General features: G+C 44.2%; 1 protein-coding gene across 1 annotated transcript; it reads left to right on the plus strand.

The window, feature by feature from the left end:
• Window positions 1-1,848: 1,848 nt before the first annotated feature.
• Window positions 1,849-25,963, plus strand: LOC115195637 (sine oculis-binding protein homolog). Its single transcript, XM_029755714.1, has 7 exons — window positions 1,849-2,158; window positions 4,800-4,938; window positions 5,777-5,971; window positions 6,254-6,405; window positions 13,021-13,122; window positions 13,808-15,865; window positions 22,904-25,963. The coding sequence occupies exons 1-6, from the start codon at window positions 2,066-2,068 to the stop codon at window positions 15,854-15,856; spliced, it is 2,730 nt and encodes a 909-aa protein (XP_029611574.1). The 5' UTR covers window positions 1,849-2,065; the 3' UTR covers window positions 15,857-15,865; window positions 22,904-25,963.
• Window positions 25,964-27,784: the final 1,821 nt, after the last annotated feature.

Genomic DNA, 27,784 nt, shown 5'->3' on the forward strand with positions numbered 1-27,784 from the left:
TATGTTAAGCCGTCTACGCATACAGTTTGAAGCGTACGTTCGATAAATCCAAAGTATGCACCACACTGAACGCACTGAAACTGCCTCTGCAACGCAAACGCAGCGTTTCATTGGAAATGAATGTAATGATGGTATACCGAGATGCAAAACACTGTCGGTGTGCTGGAAGCGTGACTCCATAGGCTAAACATGCATCCAAATGGTAAGCCAATTTGCCTCAACAGAAAATATGGTAATATCGCCCTCTGGTGGCAAGTCAAAGTGTCGCAAAATTCAAGACCTTATATAGCCGCCCATTGAGAACTTATGGGGGGAACCTGTTTGTACCACACAAACGTTCTCGATAATTTTTCTAAATTGGCAGGGACAATACACTATAATCATCCCTCTATGAACAGTAATGCAAATAATGATACATTAAGGGTACACCAAATTGCCCTTCTTATGATTGGATCCAGATGTGGGGATTGTAACTTTAGGCCTATAAATACCGTCTTGAGTCCCTGCCATTTTGGTAAGTGGATTTCAGGGGGAATAGTGAGGGTCTGGGTCCCCTCCAGAGGGAACCCAAGGGACAGCGTTCCCTTCACTGTCTGTGCTCTCTGCAGAGGCACCAGATGTGCTCTGAGACGGGAAGAGAGGGGGCCTTTTGGAAGGCATCTGATAAGCCCCATTCCCAAAGCCCAGGCGGATCTCGTATCACCAGTGGCCAGCGGGTCTACGAGGGGAGCGCAACCTGAGCCAGCGCACCGGGATCGGGTTTCTGTTTACATGAGCTGTGGTCCCAGGGTTCCTCGAAACAGAGCAGGGCAGAGGGGGCCGAGGGGAAATGGAAGAGGGGTTGTGCAACACCCCGCTTCCTGTCTTGTCCTGTCTGTCTGTCTGTCTGTCTGTCTGTCTGTCTGTCTGTCTGTCTGTCTGTCTGTCTGTCTGTCTGTCTGAGGTCCATATAGTCACAGAGGGAGGAGAGTGAATACGGTAAATAAAGATCAGAGAGCGAGAGATAGAGAAAAAGAGGAGAGAGAGAGGAATGCGAAGAGAGGGAGAGAGGGAGATCAGCAAATCAGCCACAGAGTTGTTGGAGACGTATACATTTTGCTCCCGAGTGGCGCAGCAGTGTAAGGCACTGCATCACAGTGCTAGAGGCGTCACTAAAAACCCTGGTTCGATCCTGGGCTGTATCACAACTGGCTGTGATCGGGAGTCCCAGGGTGGCGCACAATTGGCCCAGCGTTGTCCGGGTTAGGGTAATGTTTGGCCTAGGGTAGTGTTTGGCCAGGGTAGGCCGTCATTAAATAAATAAATAAAAATAAAAAAGACACTTCTCAGTGGCATAGGCCTATGTGGTCTCGTCTAAATGAGGCCCTAGCAGGTCCGACTGTGACATCCCGGAAATATAGTGTTAAACATTCACTGAATAGGGATTTCAGCAGAGCAGGCACATCATTATAAGGCACATCAGATCAGTGTGTAGTGACTTCCTTTCCTCTTGACCATAGCCACTAACAAGTGTGTGGTATCACTGACAGTAAAATAATAGTGGATTGCAGGCTACTTTACATTGTTATGTATCCCCTGTCCAAGGCTGCTATGTGTCCTCTCGCTATCTCTCTCTTTGATCGAACAGATGTCATTTGAGAAAGCCCCAAACATTATGTATGGGTATCATTTACCCAAACTGACTTTTAATCTATTTATTTAAAGACTGGAATATAACAGACAGTGTTGGTAGTATGTTCCCCACAGTCCTTGCATTCCTAATGAAATGTATCTGTTGAGGGGTGGGCGCCCGGTATTGGGTTACAGCGCGGAAGCCCCTCCTTGCTCTCCGGGACAGAGAGAGGGGATTGTTCGTTGGCGGCGGTACCACGGCAGCAGCAGGCCACAGCGCCCAACACACATGTTCAGTGGAGAGTCAATGGAAGGAGCCCTCAGATGACGGACGCAAACGTCTGGGCATGACAGCCGCTGTCACTGAGAGTGACAGCTTTCGCTCTCTGACTCCGCACCTCGACTAGACCCGAGTGAAGCCCGCCAAAGAAGTGACACGGAGCCAGTCAGAACTATGCCAGAGATGGAAAAAGGGAGACCACCGGAAAATAAACGCAGTAGGAAACCTGCGCACCCCGTCAAGAGAGAGATCAACCAAGAGATGAAGGTGAGAGGAAATGTTTTGGCTGCTTTTCTTTTGTCGGTGTTCCGTTTGTGAATTCTTTCAAGGGCAGTTTGGGGCTATTGAGACAGTGGGAGAGAGCGCCGTGCGTAAAAATCACAGTTGAAGAGGCACAGAAGCGACGCAAACTTTGATTTGTTTCATTGAAATGATTAGCGCACCTCCCTTTAAAGTTGTTTTATAATCTAATGCCAATATTATTCAATACTGACGAAATAAAAAGGATAAAACATTTGTGTAACATTAGTCCCATATTGGTGAAATAAGACAGCTATATTAGATTACCTGGCCTTGCCATAATAAACCAACTGTCGGGAAATGTACTTTTCCGGGGGGATAGAAAAGTGTGTGTTTAATTAAAGTGTCAATCTTATGTTATCCAATAGGCTATTTGATATCGTGCACACTGAATTGTAGCCCTTCTTTAGTGACGCCATGTCAGTCCAGCTGTGGCCGCGCGCAATGTCCAGTGGTGTTCCAGATGTGCGTCACCACCAGACAGCAAGAACACATAACTTCTTCCCGGCATTGGCTGTGCGCGCACTTCTTGTAGTAGGATAGTCTATTACAATCTAACTTTTTATAAAATGGAAGGCATTTGGCCAAACATACTGAGTAACACTGGTCACTTGAGACTATCCGCTTAGGACATTTGAGACTTGTGAGTAAAAGGTAAGGAATATCCATGAGCTCCCCCTCCATAGGACAGAAAACCCCAAAAGGAGTTTGGGTTTTTATTCTGGTCTTTTCGTGAGAGAAGAAATGTGGTCTTTTTACGTGAGTGGTTTGGATTGTAGCTTTGATATACAGGGAGGGGTGTAGAATTACAACTTAACAAATTTTAATCAAAACATGCGAAATGCTATCCGTGCTTGATGTAAGTCAGCCTGGCCTGGATCTGGGCTGGATCTGGGGGTCGGCCCTGGGTTGTTGCCTTTGGCTGGGGCTCTCTCTGTGGTTTGGGATATGGCTTGTCACTCTCACAAAGCAGATGTTTGTCTGAACTGCCAAGAAGAAACAAAAACAACATTGTGGGAAGTAAAGCATGGGGAGGGGAAAGAAAAGACGCCTGTCTCTGCCTAATGAGAAAATAGTGAGACAAAACGACACTTAAATGTAATATAGAAGGACTTGCCCTGATGTAATCATTGATGAACACTGGGCTAGTCCCATGGCAGGCAGCACTGACAGACTACTACTTTGTGATTCTCAGACATGTACTGGATCTACAGTATAGGTCTTGGGTTATGCGTGGTAATGAACTGGGGCTGTTGGCCTTGAAGGCCAGTTGTATACGGGTTGCATTATGAAATAGAGAAGGGGAGGGAAAGAAAGAAAGAAAGATGGATAGACAAAAAGACAGACAGACACAGTTGTTTCTGGTGAATTCAGTCTGCGGGCTGATCCGGTCTGGTCCTGTCCAGTGTTGTGTCAGCTAAAGGATCTATTTCAACACCATAGTCTGACCCACTCCCTCCACGTAAGACCGTAGCACAGCACGGACACCAAAACTTGACTAATCATCATTAGGCATATTTAGCTGGATATGATACCTCTGTGTGCGCACACACACACACACACACACACACACACACACACACACACACACACACACACACACACACACACACACACACACACACACACACACACACACACACACACACACACAGAGCTCCATTTCTTTGAGGCCCTGGTCCGGAGCAGAGGTCAGTCAGTGTGAGGAAAGCAGGGGGAAAAAATGTGCAGTCAGTACTACAGGCCTAGTACAACACTCCCACAGGCAGGCTGTCCACGCTGGAAAAGGTTGAAACCCGAGAGTGCAGTGTCGGGTATCAGGGCTGGAAGGTGCCGGGCGGAGGGGGCCAAGGAGAGGCAGAGAGAGGAGAGGGCAGGGGAGAGGAGGGAGGGGACACACAGAGAGGGACTGGAGAGGAGCGGGTCATTTCCCAGAACCATGGGACCTAGCGGCGGTGTAGGATGTCCCGCTCTGATTTCTGCCCATTCCAGATCATGTTTCTGCTCCAATCCCCGTTCGCCCCCAAAGCCACAGACGCAGAGAGGTGGACGGATGAAGAGACAGGGCGAGACAGAGAGAGAGACCTTTGTGTTGTTTTTTAAATCATGGTCTTAATAAAAAAAAAAAAGCCAGGACGTTCACTTCTCAACCCATCTGCTAAGAACACTTTTTCTTCTTCTCTGTCTCTTTTTTCCCCCTCAATTAAAAGAGATAAACAAATGATGATTCATAGATTTCACAATAGTATTAGGTTGAAAAACTTTTCCGTCTCCGATTTAGCAAGAGTAAACAAACTGGAATACATCATGGAAAAAAGAGTCATACTGTATGCCTCTGTGTTCCCCTATTCATTTCATCCAGGCAGGGCTGGTCTGGAAGTCAAAAGAATTCAGCACATTGATTCGGGAGTGGAAGCTCTGGTTACATTTAAAGAGTGGGATGAAAAAGTTCCACTCACAAACCTTGGATGTAAGGTCACTCGAAACTGAAGTTCACATTGGCTTAGCATTAGCATGCAGTGTTTCAGTTGCCCGTCTCCTGCCATATCACCTGACTGACATAACCTATAATGTTGCTCAGTGATTTATTTTCCTTTTCTCCCTCTAGACGTTTGCAGAGAGCACTATGAATGAGCTCCTAGGCTGGTACGGCTATGACAAGGTGGAGCTCAGAGACAACGAGGCAACCGAGATACGGAACTACCCCAACCGAGAGAGACGCCAGCAGCATGTCTCCGTCCTGAAAGGTAAGAAAAGGCGAGGGTCCCGTTCAGTAGGGCACATCGTAGCAAAACGTTTTGCAACAGATAGTGGAAATCTGTGTTTTAATTGAACAAGTTCAGTTAGAGCCTTACCGTTTCAAAATTGTTTCTGCCTACTGAACAGGACCCAAGATCATTAGTTCAGATAGTATCTTCCCGTTTCACTCCCTTTCAAAACTTTTCTGCCAACTGAACAAGGCCCAGGTATCTGCAACACAGGTAACATAGTTAACAGAGGTCAGACAGAATTCACGGGTAACCCAATAACAAAGCATACAGGTTGTTCAATCCAGACATAGAATCACTTTAAACATTTGCTAGACATACTTGCAACTTAATTCACCCTTCTTATGTTTCACTTATTATCCCTACAGTAAACCTGTATGGCTGGATTTTTTCTCTTTCTAAAATGTTCAGTGCCATTGTTGTCTTAGGTCTCTCTTTATCTAGTGTTGTGTTGTCTCGCTTGTCTTGATGTGTGTTTTGTCCTATATATTTTTTGTTTATTTGTATTTTTAATCCCAGACCCGTCCCTGCAGGAGGCTTTTTGCCTTTACGGTAGGCTGTCATTGTAAATAAGAATTTGTTCTTAACTGGCTTGCCTAGTTAAAAAAAGGTTAAATAAAAATGTTAAATTAACTTTTGTCAACATCCTTTGGGCTGCATATACATTATTTGTTTATATAGAGTGATATTAGTGCCCCCAAAAGCTCAACATTTTGAATGCAGATTACATTTATTTTGGCACTTATATCATTTCATACCTATGTTAGAACATAAATTGACTCTCATAAAGTGACCATACATATCCTGTGCCTTCCAGAAAACTCAGTGCCGAAGTCCAAGAGCTTGAACAGCAAAGTCAGCCCCTCTGCACTGGCCATGAGGAGTGGAGACAGAGAATCATCCAGCGTCCCCTCTTCCACTTCCTCTTCCTTCCCCAGCTCCTCCTCTTTGACCAGCCCTAAGGAGCAGAAGAGCACTCCCATAATTGTCCCCCTTATAAAGCCATCTGCAGGTAGGGCAAACATCACACATGCACACACACAAACAAGCACTTTGTGTGAACAACTGGGTTAGAACCTGGGTCTCCTGCACATCATAAAAGCTTGCTAGCCCGCTGAGCTAAAGCCTAGTCTTCAGGTCATCATCATCATCATCACTACCACATGTAGCCTACAATTATTTGATACAGCTGTTGATTAAACACTCACATGCTCCTAACATGGTCATCTTCATCATCATCAATCACACTTCGCATGTTGATGTTGATTCCTCTCTCCTCTGGCTCTGTCCACAGTGGAAGACGTGCAGAATGTGCAGATAGTGTGTGTGTGGTGTCAGAAGGAGGGGGTGAAGCGCTACTCTCTCTGTATGGGCACTGAGCTGAAGAGCTTCTGTAGTGAGAAATGCTTCGCAGCCTGCCGACGTGCCTACTTCAAACGTAACAAGGTGAGGGATTCAACCTTGATTCAACTAGGAGTCAATGGACCATTTTAGGTCCGACAAAACTGATGCAGTTCAGATGGAAATAAAGATAAGCACGCACACACAGATACACACACATATACACACACACTTTAATGGTGAGATTTCTGGCAGGTAAACAAACCCTCGGAAATGGAATACCACTGTTTTCATCAGTGAGGTCATCATACCATTGTATTGATAAAAAAAATCAAGAATTTAAAAAGAGTGTGTGGGTGCATGCATGTGTGAGGGGTTTTATCCAAGCACAGGTAACACACACACACAGCACACACATAAGCTACCCAGGAAAGGGCTGAAAATAGCCCACATTAATATACAGTGAATTCGGAAAGTACTCAGAACCTTTGACTTTTTCCACATTTTGTTATGTTACAGCCTTATTCTAAACTTGATTAAATAGTGTTTTCTCCCTCATCAATCTACACACAATACCCCCTAATGGCAAAGCAAAAACAGGTTTTTAGACATTTTTGCAAAGTTATAAGAAATGAAAAACTGAAGTGTCAGTTTTACATAAGTATTCAGACCCTTTACTATGTACTTTGTTGAAGCACCTTTGGCAGTCATTACAGCCTCAAGTTTTCTTGGGTATGACGCTACAAGCTTGGCACACCTGCAGATCCTCTAAAGTTCTGTCAGGTTGGATGGGGAGTGTTGCTGCACAGCTATTTTCAGGTGTCTCCAGAGATGTTCGATTGGGTTCAAGTCTGGACTCTGGCGGGGCCACTCAAGGACATTCAGAGACTTGTCCCGAAGCCACTCCTGCATTGTCTTGGCTGTGTGCTTAGGGTCGTTGTCCTGTTGGAAGGTGAACCTTCATCCCAGTCCAAGGTCCTAAGCACTCTAGAGCAGGTTTTCAGCAAGGTTCTCTCTGTACTTTGCTCCGGTCATCTTTCGCTCGATCCTGACTAATCTCCCAGTCCCTGCCGCTGAAAAACATACCCACAGCATGATGCTGCCACCACCATGCTTCACCGTAGGGATGGTGCCAGGTTTCCCCCAGACGTGACGCTTGGCATTCAGGCCAAAGAGTTCAATCTTGGTTTCATCAGACCAGAGAATCTTGTTTCTCATGGTCTGAAAGTCCTGTAGGTGCCTTTTGGCAAACTCCAAGTGGGCTTTCATGTGCATTTTAGTGTGTAGTGGCTTCCGTCTGGCCACTCTACCATAAAGGCCTGATTGGTGGAGTGCTGCGGAGATGGTTGTCCTTCTGGAAGGTTCTCCCATCTCCACAGAGGAACTCTGGAGCTCTGTCAGAGTGACCATCGGATTCTTGGTCACCTCCCTGAACAAGGCCCTTCTCCCCCAATTCCTCCGTTTGGCCGGGCGGCCAGCTCTAGGAAGAGTATTGGTGGTTCCAAACGTATACATTTAAGAATGATGGAGGCCACTGCGTTCTTTCTGCAGAAATGTTTTTGTACCCTTCCCCAGATCTGTGCATTGACACAATCCTGTCTTGGAGCTCTACGGACAATTTCTTCAAACTCATGGCTTGGTTATTAATCTGACATGCACTGTCAACTGTGGGACCTTATATAGACAGGTGTGTGCCTTTCCAAATCATGTCCAATCAATTGAGTTTACAACAGGTGGACTCCAATCAAGTTGTGGAAACAATTTGAAAATGATGATCAATGGAAACAGGATGCACCTGAGCTCAATTTTGAGTCTAATAGCAAAGGGTCTGAATACTTATGTAAATACATTTTTTCAGTTTTTTTTTACTTTTAATACATTTGCTAAAATTTCTAAAAACCTATAATCACTTTGTCATTATGGGGTATTGTGTGTAGATTGATGAAGATTTGTTTTTAAATCCATTTTAGAATAAGGCTGTAATGTAAGAAAATGTGGAAAAGGTAAATGGGTCTGAATACTTTCCGAATGCACTGTATGTAGCCTTAGAAATAATGTTCATAAATTAATAACTTGCTAACATCAGATAACATGTATATATTAGCCATTTCTGAGACTCACTTGAATAATTCATTTGATGATACAGCAGTAATGATACGAGTATATAACATCTATAGAATAGACAGCAATGATTATGGGGGAGGTGTTGCTGTATAAATTCAGAGCCATATCTCTATAATGCTTAGAGAACATTTTTTTGTCAAGTGTTATTGAAGTGTTGTGGTTGCAGGTTCACCTGGCACATCTAAAGCCTTTTCTTTTGGGGTGTTGCTATAGGCCACCAAGTGCTAACAGTCAGTATCTAAATAATATGTGTCAAATGCTTGATAGTGTATGTGATGTAAACAGAGAGGTCTACTTTCTTGGGGACCTGAATATTGACTTGTTTTCATCAAGCTGTCCACTCAAGAGGAAGCTCCTCACTGTGAGCAGTGCCTGTAATCTGGTTCAGGTTATTAATCACTTGAAAAGAAAAGGAGAGCCGCACACTCTAGGATCTCAGATGCAATAATTTAATAACCTAATAACCAACTTTTCGACAAACCTGTCTTCATCAGGTTATTAATCAACATACCAGGGTGTTTACAAACACTACAGGAACAAGATCTTGCACATGTATAGATCACTGTAGAACTTTCTACGTCTAAAGCTGTATCCATACCCATTGGATGCAGTAATCACAATATAGAGGCTATATCCAGGAAAGCCAAAGTTCAAAAAGCTGGGCCTAAAATAGTATATCAGAGATCATACAAAATATTATGTGGATGATGTAAAAAATATTTGTGATGTGATAAATAAGGAGCATCCAGACACTGCACTTGAGTAATTTATGAAATTGCTTCTTTCAATTATTGATAAACATGCAACTGTTAAGAACTGACTGTTAGAACTATTAAAGCTTCATGGTTGATGAGAAATTGAAAACTGTATGGTTGAAAAAGATGGTTGCAAAAGGAGTGGCAAATAAGTCTGGCTGCACATCTGACTTACTGCAAATTGAGAAATTATGTGACTAAACTCAACAAAAAGAAGAATAAACTTCATTATGAAGCCAAGATCAGTGATATAAATGCAATTATGGGCCGAAAGACAAATTCAACTCCATCGTTCATCAAATCTGAAGGCTTATTCATCACAAAACCATTTGATGTTGCCAATTATTTTAATGACTACTTCATTGGAAAAGTGGGAAAACTTAGGCAGGAAATGCCAACAACGAACAGTGAGCCATCATACTCATGCATAAAAAAACTAATAATGAAAGAAAATCATTGCAAGTTTTAATTTTGTAAAGTTAGTGGGGGAGAGGTGAAGAAATGATTGTTATCAATCAATAATGACAAACCTCCTGGCATTGAAAACAGGTGGAAAGCTACTGAGGATGGTAGCTGACTCTATAGCCACTCCTATCTGTCATATGTTTAATCTGAGCCTAGAGGAAATGTGTTGTCCTCAGGCTTGGAGGGAAGCCAAAGTTATTCCGCTACCCAAGAGTGGTAAAGCCTTCACTGGTTCTAACAGCAGACCTATCAGCTTGCTGCCAGCTCTTAGCAAACTGTTGGAAAAAATTCAGCATGCTTATATAGAAGGGCACTTAACATGTACTGCACTGACACAAATTGCTGATGATTGGTTGAAAGAAATTGGTAATAAGAAGATTGTGGGAGCTGTACTGTTAAATTTCAGTGCAGCCTTTGATATTATTTACCATAACATGTTATTGAGAAAACATATGTGTTATGGCTTTTTAACCTCTGCCATATCATGGATTCAGAGCTGTCTAATAGAACTCAGAGGGCTTTCTTTAATGGAAGCTTCTCTAATGTCAAACATGTAAAGTGTGGTGTACCGCAGGGCAGCCCCCTAAGCCCTCTACTCTTTTCTATTTTTACCAATGACCTGCCACCTGCCACTAAACAAAGCATGTGTTTCCATGTACGCTGATGATTCGTTCATATACGCATCAGCAACCACACCTAATGAAGCCATTAACAAAGAGTTGCAGTCTGTTTTGGAATGGGTGACAAATAATAAACTGGTCCTGAACATCTCTAAAACTAAGAGCATTGTATGTGGTACAAATAATTCCCTAAGTTCTAGAGCTCAGCTGAATCTGGCAATGAGTGGTGTGGCTGTTGAACAAGTTGAGGAGAGTAAATTACTTGGTGTTACCTTAGATTATAAACTGTCATGGTCAAAACATATAGATTCAATGGTTATAAGGATGTGGAGAGGTCTGTCCATGATAAAAAAGATGCTCAGATTTTTTGACACCACACTCCAAAAAGCAAGTCCTGCAGGCTCTAATTTTGTTTTATCTTGATTATTGTCCAGTCGTGTGGTCGAGTGCTGCAAGGTTGAGCTGCAGATGGCCCAGAACAGAGCAGCACGTCTTGCTCTTCATTGTAATCGGAGGGCTAATATAAATACTATGCATGCCAGTCTCTCTTGCCTAAGATATTGTCTAGTCATGGTCGAGTGCTGCAAGGAAAGACCTAGTAAAGCAGCAGCTGTTCCAGAACAGAGCGGCACGTCTTGCTCTTCATTGTAATCAGATGGCTAATATAAATATTATGCATGCTTGTCTCTCTTGGCTAAGAGTTGAGGAGAGACTGACTGCATCACTTCTTCTTTTTAAAAGAAACATTAATGTGTTGAAAATCCCAAATTGTTTGGATAGTAAACTTACACACAGCTCTGACACACACGCTTACCCCACCAGACATGCCACCAGGGGTCTTTTCACAGTCCCCAAATCCAGAACAAATTCAAGAAAGCATAAAGTATTATATACTGTATCCGAGTGGCGCAGCCGTCTAAGGTACTGCATCTCAGTGCTGGAGGTGTCACTACAGACCCTGGTTCGATCCTGGGCTGTGTCACAACCGGCCATGATCGGGAGTCCCATAGTGTGGCGCACAATTGGCCCAGCGTTGTCCGGGTTAAGGGAGGGTTTGCCCGGGGTAGGCCATCATTGTGAAAAAATAATTTGTTCTTAACTGACTTGCCTAGTTAAATAAGGTTAAATAAAATAAATAAATATAAGAGACATTATTGCATGGAACTGTCCCATCTCGTATTGATCAAATGAACAGCAAACCTCGTTCCATAAACAGATAAAGCAACATCTCACGGCACAACGCCTCTCCCATATTTGACCAAGCTAGTTTGTGTGTATGTATTCATATGTAGACTACGTGTGCCTTTTTTAAATTGATGTAGTTCTGTCCTTGAGCTGTTCTTGTCCATTAATGTTCTGTATTATGTCTTGTTTCATGTTTTGTGTGGACCGCAGGATGAATAGCTGCTGCTTTCGCAATAGCTAATGGGGATACTAATAAAATACAAACAAAATACACACAGACACCCACACACATGCTGGTTTCTAATAGACAGGCCAGTGTTTGGAGCGTGGGAAGGGGTCAAAGTTCGCAGAGGACAGTTAGGGCTCAATTCAATCTGTATCGCTGAAGCATTACAGATTAGGTTATAGAAATGTAAAGGTAATTTTCGTATGCATCGTTTACCAGGAATGCAGTCTCAGCTAACTTGGGAACATTGGCTTTAAATTTCAGCCATGCTGTAATGCTGAACTTCTGCGATACGGATTCAATAAAGCCCTTAGTATCAGTTCGCCTTAATGGAGAAAGGGCCGGTCATAAATGTGGCTTGGTTCGGGAGGACAGGGGAGTAGGGTCCATACACCACTTCTCTCCCATACACATTACCACCATTTTTCACCCTCCATCCAAGACATGGATTCCCCCTCTTAGAGGCATGGGGGTGTCAGGCAAGGCTATCCCCATTCAACATTTCCGTTGTTTATGCAGCGCTAGGTTATAGTCACACAACAACTGACAGGGGGGGAAGAGGGAATCGTCTGCTGCCTACCTACCAGGCTGCAACAAACCGTCCATTTTTTTGGTTGGTGGAGGTGGGGATGGAACCGTGGCCATTGGCTTGTCCCTGCTTGTCTCACTGAGGAAGAAGGGCAGGGGGCCTAGGGGCAAGGTGTCCACTTTCAGCGCATACCTTACCTGCAGCTGCCTCATGTTTCGTAACTGAACACGACTCAATGGGTCACAGAGAAGGGGGGTGCTCACTGCTCGCAGATCCACACAGGATCAGCTTACATGAATCGGGAGGAATTTCCAATATTAATACAGCCGGACCATTGACAATAATATAAGGGTTTTATGTTTGTCAACTACTTTATCTTATCAAGACATTCCAAAACGCTCCCTTTGTTTCAGTGACCTCAAAGCCCACAGGTCAATGTACTCTGTTACATTGAACCCCTATGACGAGGCGAATCTTGCAGTGGTTATTTTGGAATTGGTTATGTAAGTTTGCTTTAATGACCATGAGAGCCATCCATGATGACTTAAAGCAAATGCTACCTTATCAAAGTTTGGTGCTTAAATCCCATAGCGGTTCAACTGAATCCAGGCTGTACTCTAAAACAACTTTAACTCAATCCTGGGACGTGTTCACAACGTTTTAAAACATTTTGCAACGGAGATAAAAAAAACAAGGAGTGTTTCTTATTTGACAAATCAGTCAGTTTTTTTGTTTGTTTGGTGCCTAAGAACATGACCGAGCTCTTGATAGTTGGTTATAAGTGTTTAACGATGTGGCTTCGCCCCCGTCCATCAGGCCCGGGATGAGGATCTCAATGGAGGTGAGCAATCCCCCCAACACATCCGTGCCGATGAATCACCCCGACTGGTGATGAAGATGAACAGCGGTGGGGCCAGAGTAAGAACAGAACATAATCCACATCATGGAAATACTGAAGTTACTAAAATGTTTTTGCTCAAAGGGTACTAATGAAGTCAAGCATGTTTGTCTTTAAGAGGTATACAGCTACTTCAAAACACTTAGGGGCAGTTTGCAGGACACAGACTAAGCCTTAGACTAGGAGTAGGCTTAATTAATCTGTGACTGGGAAACTGTCCCTTAAATTGATAGTTCAGCTGTTTTCCATATATAGATATTTGTTACCTTTAAATAGGCTATGGACAAGGAGAGGCTGCAATCCACATTAGGTTTTGTTAAAGTAGTCATAGCCAACAATTAGCCACATTAGCATTTTGTGACCAATTCCCCATGCAAATGAATCTCTCGTGTTTAGAATATATTACATTTAATGCCCAAATCATAAAAAAAGAACACAATGAATTTAATATGATTTGGCCATGAAATTGAACACCTGCTAAATAGGGAAGATTGCCTTACATGGAGAATTCTTCCCAAATGTTGAAGTCACTCCTTGTCCATTATAGACTGATTAAATGTTTTTGTGCGGAAACAATTAAGAGCCTTTAAGGCATTTTGAGATGGAAAAACAAAACCACTCTATTCAAATAATGTTATACAGTACATTCCACATTCAAATAATTGGTTTTCCCTTTTCACGAGGCACTTTAGTAATTCTCCACAGTCACTCTCGCCTGTACCGCAGGTGTGCGACTGGTGCAAACACGTCCGCCACACCAAAGAGTACCTGGACTTCGGTGCAGGCGCAGAACGGCTCCAGTTCTGCAGTAGCAAGTGCTTGAACCAGTACAAGATGGACGTGTTCTACAGAGAGGCCAGGGCAGCTCTCACCAGCTCCAGCCCAGGCCCAGGAAGACCCACCCAGGATGGGAGAACTGAGTCCAGCGGAGGGGGTCAGAACCAGAACCTCCTGACCCCCGAATCGTGGAACAATGGCGCGGGGGTCGTTCGGGGGAGGACCAGGTCACCCAAAGGGCCCATGCCGATCCACAGCACAGCGGCGGCAAGGACTGTGTCACCATCTGAGGCGTCGTCCTCGTCCTCCAAGGTCCCCATCTCTGGGCTGAGACACCTGGAGAGGCATGTCCTGCCACCGTTGCCACCCCCAGAGATGGCAAACCACCACCCCGTCGCCCCTCCTCCTCCTCGCCCCCCCATGGAGCACCACCAGCACCACCACCAGGCAATTCCTCACATCCCACTGCCCTTCATCCGGCCCCCCCTCCACGCCCAGGGACTGACGAGCCCCCTTGCCAATCCCCACAGGTGCCACCCTGGCCCCCCTTCCAGCCCCATCAACCGGTCCACCCCTCACTCCCCCCACCACCCCCACCTCCAGCCCCCCTCGGCCTCCTCCATGAACCCACCTAGAATGCACCCATACCCGGGGGCATACTTCCCCGGCCTGCACTCCCCCCCAATGATGGGGCCCCGTGGCCCTGTGCCCATGCCCCCTATGATGAACTTTGGGAGATGGCCGTCCCTAGGCCCCTTCTTCCCTCAGCCCATGGTCCTGGTTCCCTACCCCATTATTGTACCCATCCCCGTCCCCATCCCCATCCCTATCCCCATACCCATATTCCCTAAGGCTTCCCCCTCAGACCCCCTAGGGATCTCCCCCAGTGGGGTTATCCAGCCCGTGCCAGATGGGATGGAGAAGAGGTGCTCCAGTGGTGTCAAACTGCCCTCTCCCGGGAGCTCTGTGCCAAACAGATTAAATAGAACCACCAACCAGGGTCTCCCGTCGCCCTCCGACCACCCCAAAAGGGATATCACAGATTGGGTTAAATCAGAGAGGCAGGCTCCGTCGCCCATGACGACCCCCCACAGTGCAGAGTCCTCCCCCAGGGCTTGCTACGATGCTTCCCCGTCTTCCACCTCAGTGATTGAGGCACTGTTAGACTTTAAGCTGGGCCAGCAGCAGCAGCCAGAGAGACAGCTCATTCATAGAGTGCTCCAGAGGACCCCAGTCAAGCTGGAGCTCAACCCCCATGGAATGGTGGACCTGTCGAGTAAACGGGAGTCCAGAGCGGGGCAAAGCACCAGGGTAGTGGATACCAGAGTGGACCACCACAACCACCACCATGACATTATCAAACCCACCCCTCCACTATCCCAGTCCCCCCCTCCCCTGCACGACACTTCCTTCCCCCAGAGCCCAAACACACAACTTCCCTCGCACACTCCACCAATGACCAGAGGGGGATGCCGCAGCCCTCCCTGTGATGCCGCCACCTCCTCCCCCCTGATGTCCCCAGACATCCCTAACCGAACGACTACATCATCATCCCCCGACCCTGCTCCCAGCTCAGACTCCTCCCAGTCCCAGAGAGAGGCCCCGCTCCTTGGCCCTGACTCTGTCCTCAGCGAGCTGGAGGCGGTCAAAGAGAACAGCTGCTCCAATGGCCAGGTCCAGGGGAGGGACCAGGGCCAGTTCCCTCCCCTCCCCACTAGCCAATCAGAGGAGCCCTCACCCAGTGCCGACCCTAAGGACCCCCACATCCTCGATGAGGACCATGCCTATGCCCTGCCCACCCCCACCCCTACACCCACCAGGACGGGCAGTTCCCCAGCCACCACCCACACCACACTCCTTCTGCCCAAGCTTAGGGACAAGGGCGCCCTCTGGAGCCCACCGAGTGTGGCTAGGCCTGGGGACATGGAGCCTGCTCAGAAGAGACGGTGCCTCCGCATCCGAGATCAGAACAAGTAGAAGAGGGAGGTGGGTGTTGATACACAGGCTTTTAGGGCACTGTAACATATGATTATTTTTTTTTGGGGGGGGGGTCATGGAGATGTTAGGATACCTAGTGGAATCTGAATGAGAAAGACGTAATACAGGTGAAGATTATATAAAGGAACTTCCATTTAGATGAAATAACCTTAGAAGAAGGTATACAATTAACTGTTTATATCTATCACCAACAATCAAACACACCCACACACACACTCGCGTGCCCTGACAGATCCCCATATAAAACAGTCCAACATCCAAACAAAGCGTTGTCACTGTAACAGGCCCTGCATGGTGAGGTGATCTCTTTTCAAAGTGACTCTCACTGTCTCTCTTCTCTGCTCCTTCCCCTGGCCTAGCTGTAATCCTAGAGCTGTGGGGAGTGCCAAGTTACTGGGATTCTCTCTCTTTGGCGCCATTCTATTTCGTGGCCATGCGCATAGTATGTAACAGTGTGTGTGCGTGTGTGCTTTAGGGAATATCCCATTGGCTCCATTGCACCAGGCAAACTCTAATCAAACACGGTTGATTCAAATACATTTTGAGAACCGAGCTAGCACATTTGGTTCCAAAGCCATACACTTCCTGATCAGTAAAACAGAAGGTTTTTAAAACATTCTGAGAAAATTTCACCTGTTCTGTGTACATGTTTAGGTTGCAGAGAGGTTCTGATCAGAACCTTTATTGTAGCACTGCACCACCAGGGTGAAGGTAACATGCAATGTTTTTTAACTCATTCAAAGCTATTCATTTTAGTCTGTTCAAACAAACCACATTTCAAAGGAAACAACCCTATCAGTCCCGAGACCCCAGCAAAAATCGGCTTTTAATTTATCTGACCTTCATTTATCTGATTGTTCAGCCTTTATATTTAGCCTCACAATGAATTGTTTTACCATTTTATTTTCAGGATAACCAGGGCTACAAGTAGAATAGAAACAGTTTGATTGACAAATGAAATAAAAAAACAAGGTCTGCCAAAGAAAAAATGAATTTATATGAATGCCGTGCTCAGTGGAAAATGTACGTCCTACTAGTCAGTGACAACTGTGTGGAGTTTGTGACAGAAAATATGGGAGCTTATTACAGTATTATAGACACTATGTCCTGGGATTTCCTATGATCTTCTATATAGAAGAACCTCTTACCTTCTAACAACTCTTGTGTAGCTTGTGAGTGTCATAGAGTGTCATAGAGAAACACATGTTACATGTGTGTGTTTGTGAGAATCTCAGCTTTATTTTAATAGTTTGTAGCTCAAACCATTCAGACTCTACGGACATTTTTGTAAAAAGACCCGGCCCGAGCCCCTTCGGGATCCACCCTTGTCTCACAAATACCGCTCTAGCTCAGCCCCCATTAATCACAGTGTCCACGGGTGAGGTCGATTGATCAAGGGTGATCGAGCAGCTCACCCAAAGGATTGGGTACTGCCAAAGTTTCACACTGTGATATTCTTTTCTCCCATGAACCACCACTCTTCCAATCCAGCCCTCTTTCTGGCGTTACCTTGGAGACGGTGGGTGATCAGCAGACTCGAAGGCGCTGTGAATATGAGAGCCTGTGTCTGTGTGTGTGTGTGTGTGTGTGTGTGTGTGTGTGTGTGTGCTGTGAAAATGAGAGCCAGCCCTCAGTGATAGAGCTCTGGGGCTTCATTAGAAAACTGAGCAGCAGAACCGGAACGATCCGGTTACGTGTGTCACAACGACACTGACATGCAATACTGGCCCTGGCGCCGTCGCTCGGTCTCACTCCTATGTAGGAGTTTAGTGGTGTGCAATCATCTCTTCTAGTCTCATTTAGTAGCATTTATTGGCGTTCTCTTCTCTCCTCATCTCCCCTATTCTTTCTTATCCTCTCCTTCTACACTCTCGTCCTCTCCTCTTCTTCAACTCCTCTCCCCTTTTCTCTCCTCTCCTCTCCTCCCTCTCTCTTCTCTCCATTTCTCTACTATCTCTCCTCTCTCTTTTCCTTTCCTCTCCTCTCTTATTCCCTTCTCTCACTTCACAGCTTCTTCCTGCCAACCAGATGTTCTATGGAAGACATAAAGTACATTCAAGTAACAACCCTAACGACCAATCAGATTGGAACCCTCCTTACTTTCGACAAATCAGAACCGTCTCCAGTTTACCCTTTTCTAATTGTTCATTCAAATGGTCCTTTTGCCACCCAGAGCTGTGTGATTATGTGCTTCTCTTTCCGTTTTACATCCTGGGCTTAATGTACACATGATGACAGAGAAGGTTTTGATTTCCAGTTACCTCTACTTCCTCCCTTCTCCCCTCCCATTTCGAAAACCTCAAAAGGTCAAGGGTCATCTTGTGTCTGAAAGTGAAAAAGATGGCTATTGGCAGAGAGTGACACATAACCCAATAACTGTTTATGGTATATTCCCAAAAGCCATGTGCCAGAAGTATTAAACCATCCTCTTTCAGAGAGGTCCCCGCTTCACCCTTTGTCATTTGTTGTGGTTTCACGTGGTCCACCGGTCTCCTTAGTAACCAATACACATGAAAATCACAGAGTGTTGCCAGCGTTGCGCAGGCAGATTTATTGCTTGGTGTTCTGTGTAAGGGGAGCCTGTGTGTGTGTGTGTTTGTGTTTTTGGTTTTACTATCTTTGTGGGGACCACAAGTCCTCACAAGGATAGTAAAACAAGGAAAATTCGGACAAGTGGAAGTTTCCTCAGTCCCCACAAGAAAAAATACTATTTTGGGCTTAGTGGTTAGGTTAGGTTAGGTTGACAATTAGGGTTAGGGTTACAATTAAGGTTAGGGGCTAGGGTTAGGAGCAGTGCTTAATTTGAACCGGAACCTATTTGGCCGGATCCGGTACATCTCGTGGCATGAAAAATGATTGTCTCTCACAGATCTAGAATGAGATTCACTTTCTATGATCTCGATCCCTCTCTCTGCTCTAATTGAGCCTGCATGTCACATTTGTCATAATAATGATCGGACCAAGGCGCAGCGTGAGTAGCATTCCACATAATTTATTAGAAAGTGAAACTTAGAAAAATGCAAAACAAATAAAGAATAGACGAACTGTGATTACAATGCAATATAAACAATATCCCATAACCCATAAGTGAAAAATAAGCTACTTAAGTATGATCCCCAATTAGAGACAACGATTATCAGCTGCCTCTAATTGGGAATCATACACAATCATTAACATAGAAAAACAAACCTAGAACCCCACATAGAAATAATAAACTAGACTAGCCCCCCAGTCACGCCCTGACCTACTCTACCATAGAAAATAAAAGCTTTCTATGGTCAGGACGTGGCACTGCAACTCTCTTCTCTCCAGCATTGCACTTTATAATTGATTTCCTTATAGAGGAAAGGGTTATGGAGGAGCCTGGAGGAACCTGATGAATTGAAATAAATTTGCCAAAGTTATAGAGTTACTGCTGTCTTTTCAGAAATAAATAACTACTACACCACAGTAGCAGTGCGTGGGTAAAATCACTGGGGAAGCCCCCCCCCCCCCCAAAAAAAAAGCAATATTACAACCTATGTGATGTGATAATTGCGTTGTTTGCTCTATAACCTGTTAATTCATATGCCTTACGGCCATGATATAGAGACCTAAAGGCCCAGACAATAAGAAGAGACAGTGGTAGAATATATTCAACCACACCTTTGTTTTATCACCGGATAGCAACCTCTGTCCAGTGAAGTCCACAAAGCATATTGCATGTACAGTAACAGACAGTTACATTGCTTACAGCATGGTCAAGTCAAGTTAATGTTTTTGGCATTTTCAGACCACTAAACAAATATTGATTTAGAGCCACAGAGAGTTACCACAAGTCGCAAAGAAAACAGGAGCTGCCTCCACTATTCCAGCACCATTTCAACTTCTACATTTCAACATTATCAAATCACCTCTTCTTTTGTCTAATACAGTGAAAACTAAAAGATACCAAAAAATAATTTAGTCCAATCAGCTAAATATGATGTGGCTATTCATGGTTCTGATTTCTTTGTGTGTGTGTGTATGCGCGTTTGTGCAAGTAGAAAAACATTTTGACTCACCCTACTTGTGTAGAAACAACAATGCCATCCTCCTCTCTTTCATGTTGACGAAACGGTCTGTCACTCTGTCATACAGTACACGCTTGTATTTGTTGTTGTCCTAGGTTACCTGGCTAAAATGCTTGTTTGCTATCCTAACTTCCATTCATTGGCAACCTTAGTTAACATTAGCCTTCAACATTTAGCTACATATTGAACTTCCATCCTCTCAGGCCAGTGGCACAACAATGTATGAATTAATGGTTGGATCAGAATAGCCATTATAATCATTGGCCAGTACGGAGAATTAAGTAAAACCTCAAGTCCAAATCCCTATCTCCATCCATGGTTAATTTAGAAAGGGACAATTTTAGCTAGGTAGCTTGCCACCAGAGGACAAGAACACAACGAGATGCAACAATTCAAGTTTTTCTGTCAATACCATATGCTCCAAAATCAAAGCTGGCTTCCCTTAACACTTTTTGTTGATGCTCCAGGACCATTTACAGTTAAGCTGGCTCAGTTTAGTTCAACCCTGATTGGCAAATTTTTTATACTTTTTTTTATCAAGGGAGGCCAGATGCTCGCTGGCTTCCCTTGCCTTCAATGCTACGGGCGACAACAATGTCATACTTGTTTGGACCAGACAGCATCAGATAGATGGCATACACGTAGAGACACAGAGGGGTGCTGTTTCACACGCTCGGATGCTTACTCCTGTGAGATACATTCAGCTTGAAGGAAAATTATGAAACACAACGACAAAAGATTTTTTGGGTAAGCCTGGCTTCCCTTGGCATCCATGAATATACACCACTGCTACACCATGAGAAAGCCTAAAATTTAGCCACAGAGGATAAATAGCTTCTTTTAAAAATAGCCTAGCTGTGGAGTGTAGCCCAATAACAAGGCATAGCCTACAGTTGGGAACGTGTGGCAAATCTGTGACAAAACTGGCCTTTTGCAATATTTGAAATAGTCTACAATCGCGGGAAAACACAGGTTGTAAAGCACATGGCTCCTGCTGAAAATAAGAACATAACCAGCTGTAGGCTACCAAAATATTTGATCAACATCCAAATATTGTTTTACAAAGTAAAACAAGGGAGAGAGGGGGGGGGGGGCTTTTGGCACTAGCGCATATGCCATCACCAGCAAGTGAGCTGTGCGTCAGAGTAAGTGAAACTGGAAAGCCTTTTTAGGACTATAAATTCCTCCTCATATTGAAGCATACAATATGTCTCCACACACCTAGGCCTAGGCTATTGATGGATTCAAGATAAGGTCATTTTCATTGATCTCAGATTATCAGTTAGTCAGTGTCAAAGTAGCCTGTCATTTCAATCATTTGTGCAGTATTATGGTGCTTTCAAGACAACTGGGAACTCTGAAAAAAACGAGGTCAAATCATGACGTCAGTAATCTTCAGGTTGGAAAGTCGGAGCTCTAGAAAGAGGCCAGAATTCCCCACTTGGAATTCCGAGTTGGAAGACCGTTCAAAACTAATTTTCCCAGTCGGAGCAAATTTTTTCAGAATTTTACAGTTGTCTTGAACGCACTGAAGTCGGAAGTCAGATATTTCCCAGTTCTCAGTTCCGAGTTGTTTTGATCGCGGCATAACAAATATTATGCTAAAGTCTCCAGTAATGTAAAATGACGTAGAATTGGATGAAATGCGTTTAAACAAGGCCAAACATTTCCCGGACCCTAGGCTAGAAAATATGTTTCCCATGTGTGGAACTTCTGTAAGTGCCTCTACTATATTGCTCTTTGTCACAGTGGAAATGTGATGATATGCATGGAATACTTTATTATAAAGAATATTTTTTCTTTCTCATGTGTTCCGGTACCTCAAAGCTCCCCAGGTCACCCCCTTCTCGTGCTAACTTTTTGTTCCGGCACCTCCAAATTTACTAATTAAGCACTGGTTTGGAGTTAGGGGTTAAGGTTAGGGTTAGGTTGTTAAGGATTAGGGTTAGGGGTTAGGGAAAACAGGATATTGAATGGGAATAGTTTTTTTGGTCCCCAAAAGGATAGTAAAACAAACGTGTGTGTGTGTGCGCGCGAGTATGTGTGAGCGTGTGTATACAGTATATGTGTGTGCTGAGGGTGTGTATAGTAACGTGTGTGTGTGTTTGCATGCGTCGCGAGTGCTTATGTGTAATGGGACCCGGTCTGCGTTCACAGTCGACTGACTTTAGCTTAGTAACTCTCAGTGCAGAGGTTAATATGGCTGTCCACTTCCATTGTGTTCGCTACTAAAAGTTTCTTTAAAAATACTTTTAAGTGTTTTAGCTCTGACAAAATCAACAGGCCAACTGGAGGATTTCACCTCAGGAAATAGCCCGGTTTCGTCTCAGTTTTCCCTGCCTTTATTTGGGCTATTTTATTGCCACGTGTAACTAGATCCCTCCACATGGGTATTTGCAGAGCGTTTGAAACTTAAACGGAGAGGGACAAGGGGAATAGAGAGTTAGAGAGTACAGAGCCATGGCTTCTTGGCCCCTGGTGTGTGTGTGTGTGTGTGTGTGTGTGTGTGTGTGTGTGTGTGTGTGTGTGTGTGTGTGTGTGTGTGTGTGTGTGTGTGTGTGTGTGTGTGTGTGTGTGTGTGTGTGTGTGCGCGAGTGTGTGTTCAGCACAGATGTTCTTGGTTTGATAATAACCTATGCGACAGTTATCTGGGTGTTGACATATCAAAAAGCCTCATTCTCACAGTGTTTATGTTGAGTGGGTGGATTAAGGAAGGGAGGATTGACAGAATAGGAGGGCAGATCTAGACTACGGTTTAGATGTAAATGGAAATACAATTCAAATCTCTTTCTCTCTCTCTCATCCCCCTTTGTCTCGCTTTCTCTTTTTCTTTCTGTCTCTCTTTCACTCTCTCCCTCCGTGTCTCTCTCTTCCCTCTCTCTCCTTTTCTTTCTTTCTCTCGCTCTCTCTCTTTCTCCGTCTCTCGCTCTCTCTCTGTATGTGATGAACTGCTTTACTGTTTTACACTGTACAGCGGTACCAGATCCAGTGCCCCGCCCTCTTATGGACATCACCAGAACCAACGCCCTCTCTCCAATCCATTCCTCAGCCAATCAGTCAGCCACCAGGGAGATTGGCCCCGCCCTTCTTCTGACCACGAGGTGCCAATCAAGGATCAGTCCAATGGGGGAAGCAGCCCAAGATGTGGACTTCCAGTATATTCACAGCATCTTTGGACTTCAGAGATACCTCCTTCTTTGATCTCTGCCATACTCCATGAGCCTATCAGAGCCCACTCCTCAACCCTATTCAGTGGCTCTACACTAGACGGTAGGCTACTAGGCTCCAATCATCAGCCTTGTGTGGTCTTCTCAGATGGAGCCTGAACCTGATCTCTTTCCTGGGAAACGGTTTGTTTTCTCTGCCTAGCTCCACACAAAGAGGCACATTGTTCCTCTCCCCCATATCCCACGCTAACTCCCCTACTCGGGTTTTGGGTTACCTGGCCGACGGGGGCTCAGGCTTCAGGAGGAGTGTCTTTTTTTTGGTCTGATTGAGGGCCAGGAATATGTGTGTACCCCCTCTCCTTCTTTCCTCTCCTCTCCTCTCCACCCTGTACCCCCTGCCCAATTGCAGTATACAGTACACACACTAGTCCTGAAGTGCAACTTCTTATACCAATTGCTTGATAACTTTCTCTTTCCCTCTTATATCCTCTCACGAGGGATGATGGTACACAATTTCAGTTCAAGAATTTATCCTCTGGTATTTCTCTGAACTATTTTAAGGAGGGATGGAATCTCCTGGAGCAATGAAAAAGGGGAAATTTTGAACTGTAAACAATGTCACATGATAACAAAAGAGAGAGGGCGCAAGTCCCATATATCAATCTACTGATATAGCTGAGTTGGCAAGGGAAGTTTTGACTTGCCTGAGACTTGAAGACTTGTCCCCAAAATGAATGCCAAGGCTTTGGCTCAAAGGGCTAACACAGTCTTGTGATTTGCAGGAGACCTGGGTTTCAAACCATCACACATGCAGTGATTTATAACACCGACTCAGTCATGGGACTTGGGCTGCATTGTCACAGGCATACCATTTATGAACTTTTTACCACCAATTGGTCTTTTGACCAATCAGATCTTTTGCCAATAATTGGACAGCTTGTGTAAACACTGCCATAGAAGTAGATATTTTGAGTTTCCAAACCCACTCCCTCTGTTGATGCTCCTTACCTTACTCAGATAATGTGCAGTGGGCTCCTTTTGGTGGGTTTGGAACAACAATGTAGGTAGTCATGTTACCAGCCATGGTATTATTTTGAACCGTCAAAGGCTGCAAAATGCAGCTATCAGTATTACAGTTTGATGAGATACTAACTATACGCCTGGTCCCAGATCTATTTGTTCTGTCTTGCCAACTCTTCTAGTCATTGTCATGCCAGACAGTACAAACAGATCTGGGATCAGCATAACAAACTATCCAGTGGGAGCATCATCATCTTGAGGCCTTTCTAACACTCATCATCACATTGTGAGAATTCACTTTTTGTTTTTGCTATACATAGACTTTGACTTTATATTAACTTATGAATGATGCCTCTATAGAACTTCAAAAAGTGCTTTATTGATTTTTATTTTGATGATGATTATTATACTGTATTTTGCCACTTCTAACCAGTTTCCAAATGTTTTGTTAGAATTTGTCCAGTAGAGTGCAGTGTCGCATTTGGAACATACAGATACTTGCCAAAATAATGGAAACACTTGAGTAAATGAGGGATACAAAGTAAATTGAGTGCAGTATGTGGTTCCTGAGTTAATTATGTGATTACCATCCCATCATGCTTAGGGTCATGTATAAAAATTATGGGCAAGCCATTATTTTGGCTGCCATGACTATGCCCCCATAGGATGACAATGCCCCCATCCACAGGTCACGAATTGTCATTCAATGGTTTAATGAGCATGAAAACGATGTAAGCCATATGCCATGGCCGTCTCAGTCACCAGATCTCAAGCCAATTAAACACTTATGGGATATTCTGGAGCGACGCCTGAGACAGCCTTTTCCATCACAATCAACAAAACACAAAATGATATAATTTTTTTTTGTGGAAGAATGGTGTCACATCCCTCCAATAGAGTTCCAGACACTTGTAGAATATATGCCAAGGCACATTGAAACTGTTCTGGTTTGTGGTATCCCAACGCCCTACCTTACCTGTAGCAGCTGCCTCTTTTTTTATATACATAACTAGCCGTCTCCAATACCTTCGGTAAATAGATAGGCTATTTTCATTAACATAAACATGTATTAATTCACCTTCATTCAGTAAACAACCATACATTTAGTGTCAATACAAGTCTGTCTTTTTCATGCCAATTTCAGCAATGGCTCGATCTATTCATCGATCCTGCCACAGATCACCTGTTGCCATCCCATAGCCAAAATAGAACATTGCCACAACCCCCCCCCCCACACACACACACACACACACACACACATACACACACACACACTCCCTCTCTCTCTCACCCACACACACACACAGACACACACACACACACACACACACACACACACACACACACACACACACACACACACACACACACATACACCTCTGCCATCTCAGAACTGCATTCCAAAGAGCACATGCCCAATCAGCGTATGTGTAGCCACGGTGACAACAAGCTCATTCCAGTCAACAGGCTTACCTTAGGTCATGCCTATAGAATCATTGTCATCTTAGTCTGCCCAGGGGACTGTGTCACAAACTAGTATGACTCAGCAGTGGTGTCACTCTATACTAATGCCTGTCATATCCTGCAGTACTCCCCTAGCCATTCCTTAGTGGCCAAAATGTCAACAAAAAACTGCCATAGTATATTGCACATCTACATATACCTACCATTTCTGGCCAGTATCAGTTTGGGAAGATAAAAATGTAAAGTTGTCTGAAACCTATATATTGTGCACTCTGAGGACACAATTCAGATTGTTTTTAATGTAAATGAATATGATAAACTGGGAGCTGTTTGTTGAAGACCCGTTTGTAAAGTGAATAAAGGCTATTCTGACAGTAACAACATCATGTGTTATTCAAGTCTGATGTCGTCTTTTACTTTGTATACCACAAAAATATACTTTTCAATGTAAAATGGTCCAAGTATAGCAACCAAAGTCAAAACTATTCACTGAAACATAACATCCAGATGTAAGCTGGATAACATTCTCTCTGCCATACCTTGGTTGTGTCCCAAATGGCATCGTAGTCACTCTGTTAATGAAGTTGTTAAAATGTAACACATTTGACCCAATGCCTCACTTATGATGTTGGTGTCAGTATTTTATATTAATACACAGACACAGAGATGAAGAGATAAAAAGAAGACTCATTTACACCTTGCACTTACATGTGGTTTCGGGATTGGATTAACATGATCCAATCACTATGTGATCAAGGTTTGTTGCGTCTACACGTGATATTTAAATGTGTCTGGTATCAGTCCACTGTGTCTGCATTGTGACCAGATTTCCTGGTGCCTCCCTGAAATGCAAATTATTTGACAGATATTCTTTCAAAATAATGTGAATGTATTTACTTCAACAGTTAGGCCTTTTGATGTCATAAATTGATGGGGCTACCTATAAATGACATTAGAGACCGGTATAATGATGATTTAAATGGTCATTTTTTTATTTATTTAACTAGGCAAGTAGGTAAAGAACAAATTCTTACATATAATGACGGCCTACACCGGACGACGCTGGGCCAATTGTGCATCGCCCAATCACAGCTGGTTGTGATACAGCCTGGATTCAAACCAGGATGTCTGTAGTGACACCTAGCACTGATGCAGTACCTTAGACCGTCATTTAAGCCCCAAGTGATTTAAATGACAATCGAGATAAGTTTACACTTGAATTATGAAACAACACATATGGAATCATATAGAAACCAAAAAATTGCTAAACAAATCAAAATATATTTTATATTTGAAATTCTTCAGTGGACACTCTTTGCTTTGATGGCAGCTTTGCACAGTCTTGGCATTCTCTCAATCAGCTTCACCTGGAATGCTATTCCAACAGTCTTGAAGGAGTTCCCACATATGCTGAGCACTTGTTGGCTGCTTTTCCTTCACTCCGCGGCCCAACTCATCCAAAACATCTCAATTTGGTTGAGGTCTGGGGATTGTGGAGGCCAGGTCATCTGATGCAGCATTTCACTCTTCTTCTTGGTCAAATAGCCCTTACAAAATAACCCTTGTAAAACAAATGATAGTCCCACTAAGCATAAACCAGATGGGATGGCGTATCGCTGCAGAATGCTGTGGTAGCCATGCTGGTTAAGTGTGCCTTGAATTCTAAATAAATCACTGACAGTGTCACTAGCAAAGCACCCCCACACCATCACACCTCCTCCTCCATGCTTCACTGTGGGAACCGCACATGGAGAGATCATCCTTCCACCTACTCTGTGTCTCACAAAGACACGGTGGTTGGAACCAAAAATCGTAAATTTGGACTCATCAGACCAAAGGACAGATTCCCACGGTCTTATGTCCATTGCTGGTGTTTCTTGCCCAAAGCAAGTCTCTTCTTTCTATTGGTGTCCTTTAGTAGTGGTTTCGTTTCAGCAATTCGACCATGAAGGCCTGATTCACGCAGTCACATGCACTGAATACAAACTTAAAAACACCAAAGAAATGGCAACTTTAAAAAAAGATGACTGCTATGGTGTGTGGTCATCCACACCCCCTCCCAAAATGGCTGCTGTGCCATTTCTTCCCCTTGCATTACTTGACATAGATCCAGAAAAACTAGGTGTAAATCTAGTAAGTCCAGAACTGGCATAGTCCTTTAATGAGTCCTTTAAGACAACGGGGCAGATATTGTGAAATGCTTA

The sequence above is a fragment of the Salmo trutta genome, chromosome 1 (genome assembly GCF_901001165.1).
Source record: "Salmo trutta chromosome 1, fSalTru1.1, whole genome shotgun sequence".
Taxonomy (NCBI): domain Eukaryota; kingdom Metazoa; phylum Chordata; class Actinopteri; order Salmoniformes; family Salmonidae; genus Salmo; species Salmo trutta.

Bases quoted from the DNA above. Each gene is read 5' to 3' on its own strand.
- LOC115195637 (XM_029755714.1), top strand. From the start codon at position 2,066: ATGCCAGAGATGGAAAAAGGGAGACCACCGGAAAATAAACGCAGTAGG. The intron at 4,939-5,776 runs GTAAGAAAAGGC...TGTGCCTTCCAG, and splicing joins GCATGTCTCCGTCCTGAAAG to AAAACTCAGTGCCGAAGTCC. The intron at 6,406-13,020 runs GTGAGGGATTCA...CCCGTCCATCAG, and splicing joins CCTACTTCAAACGTAACAAG to GCCCGGGATGAGGATCTCAA.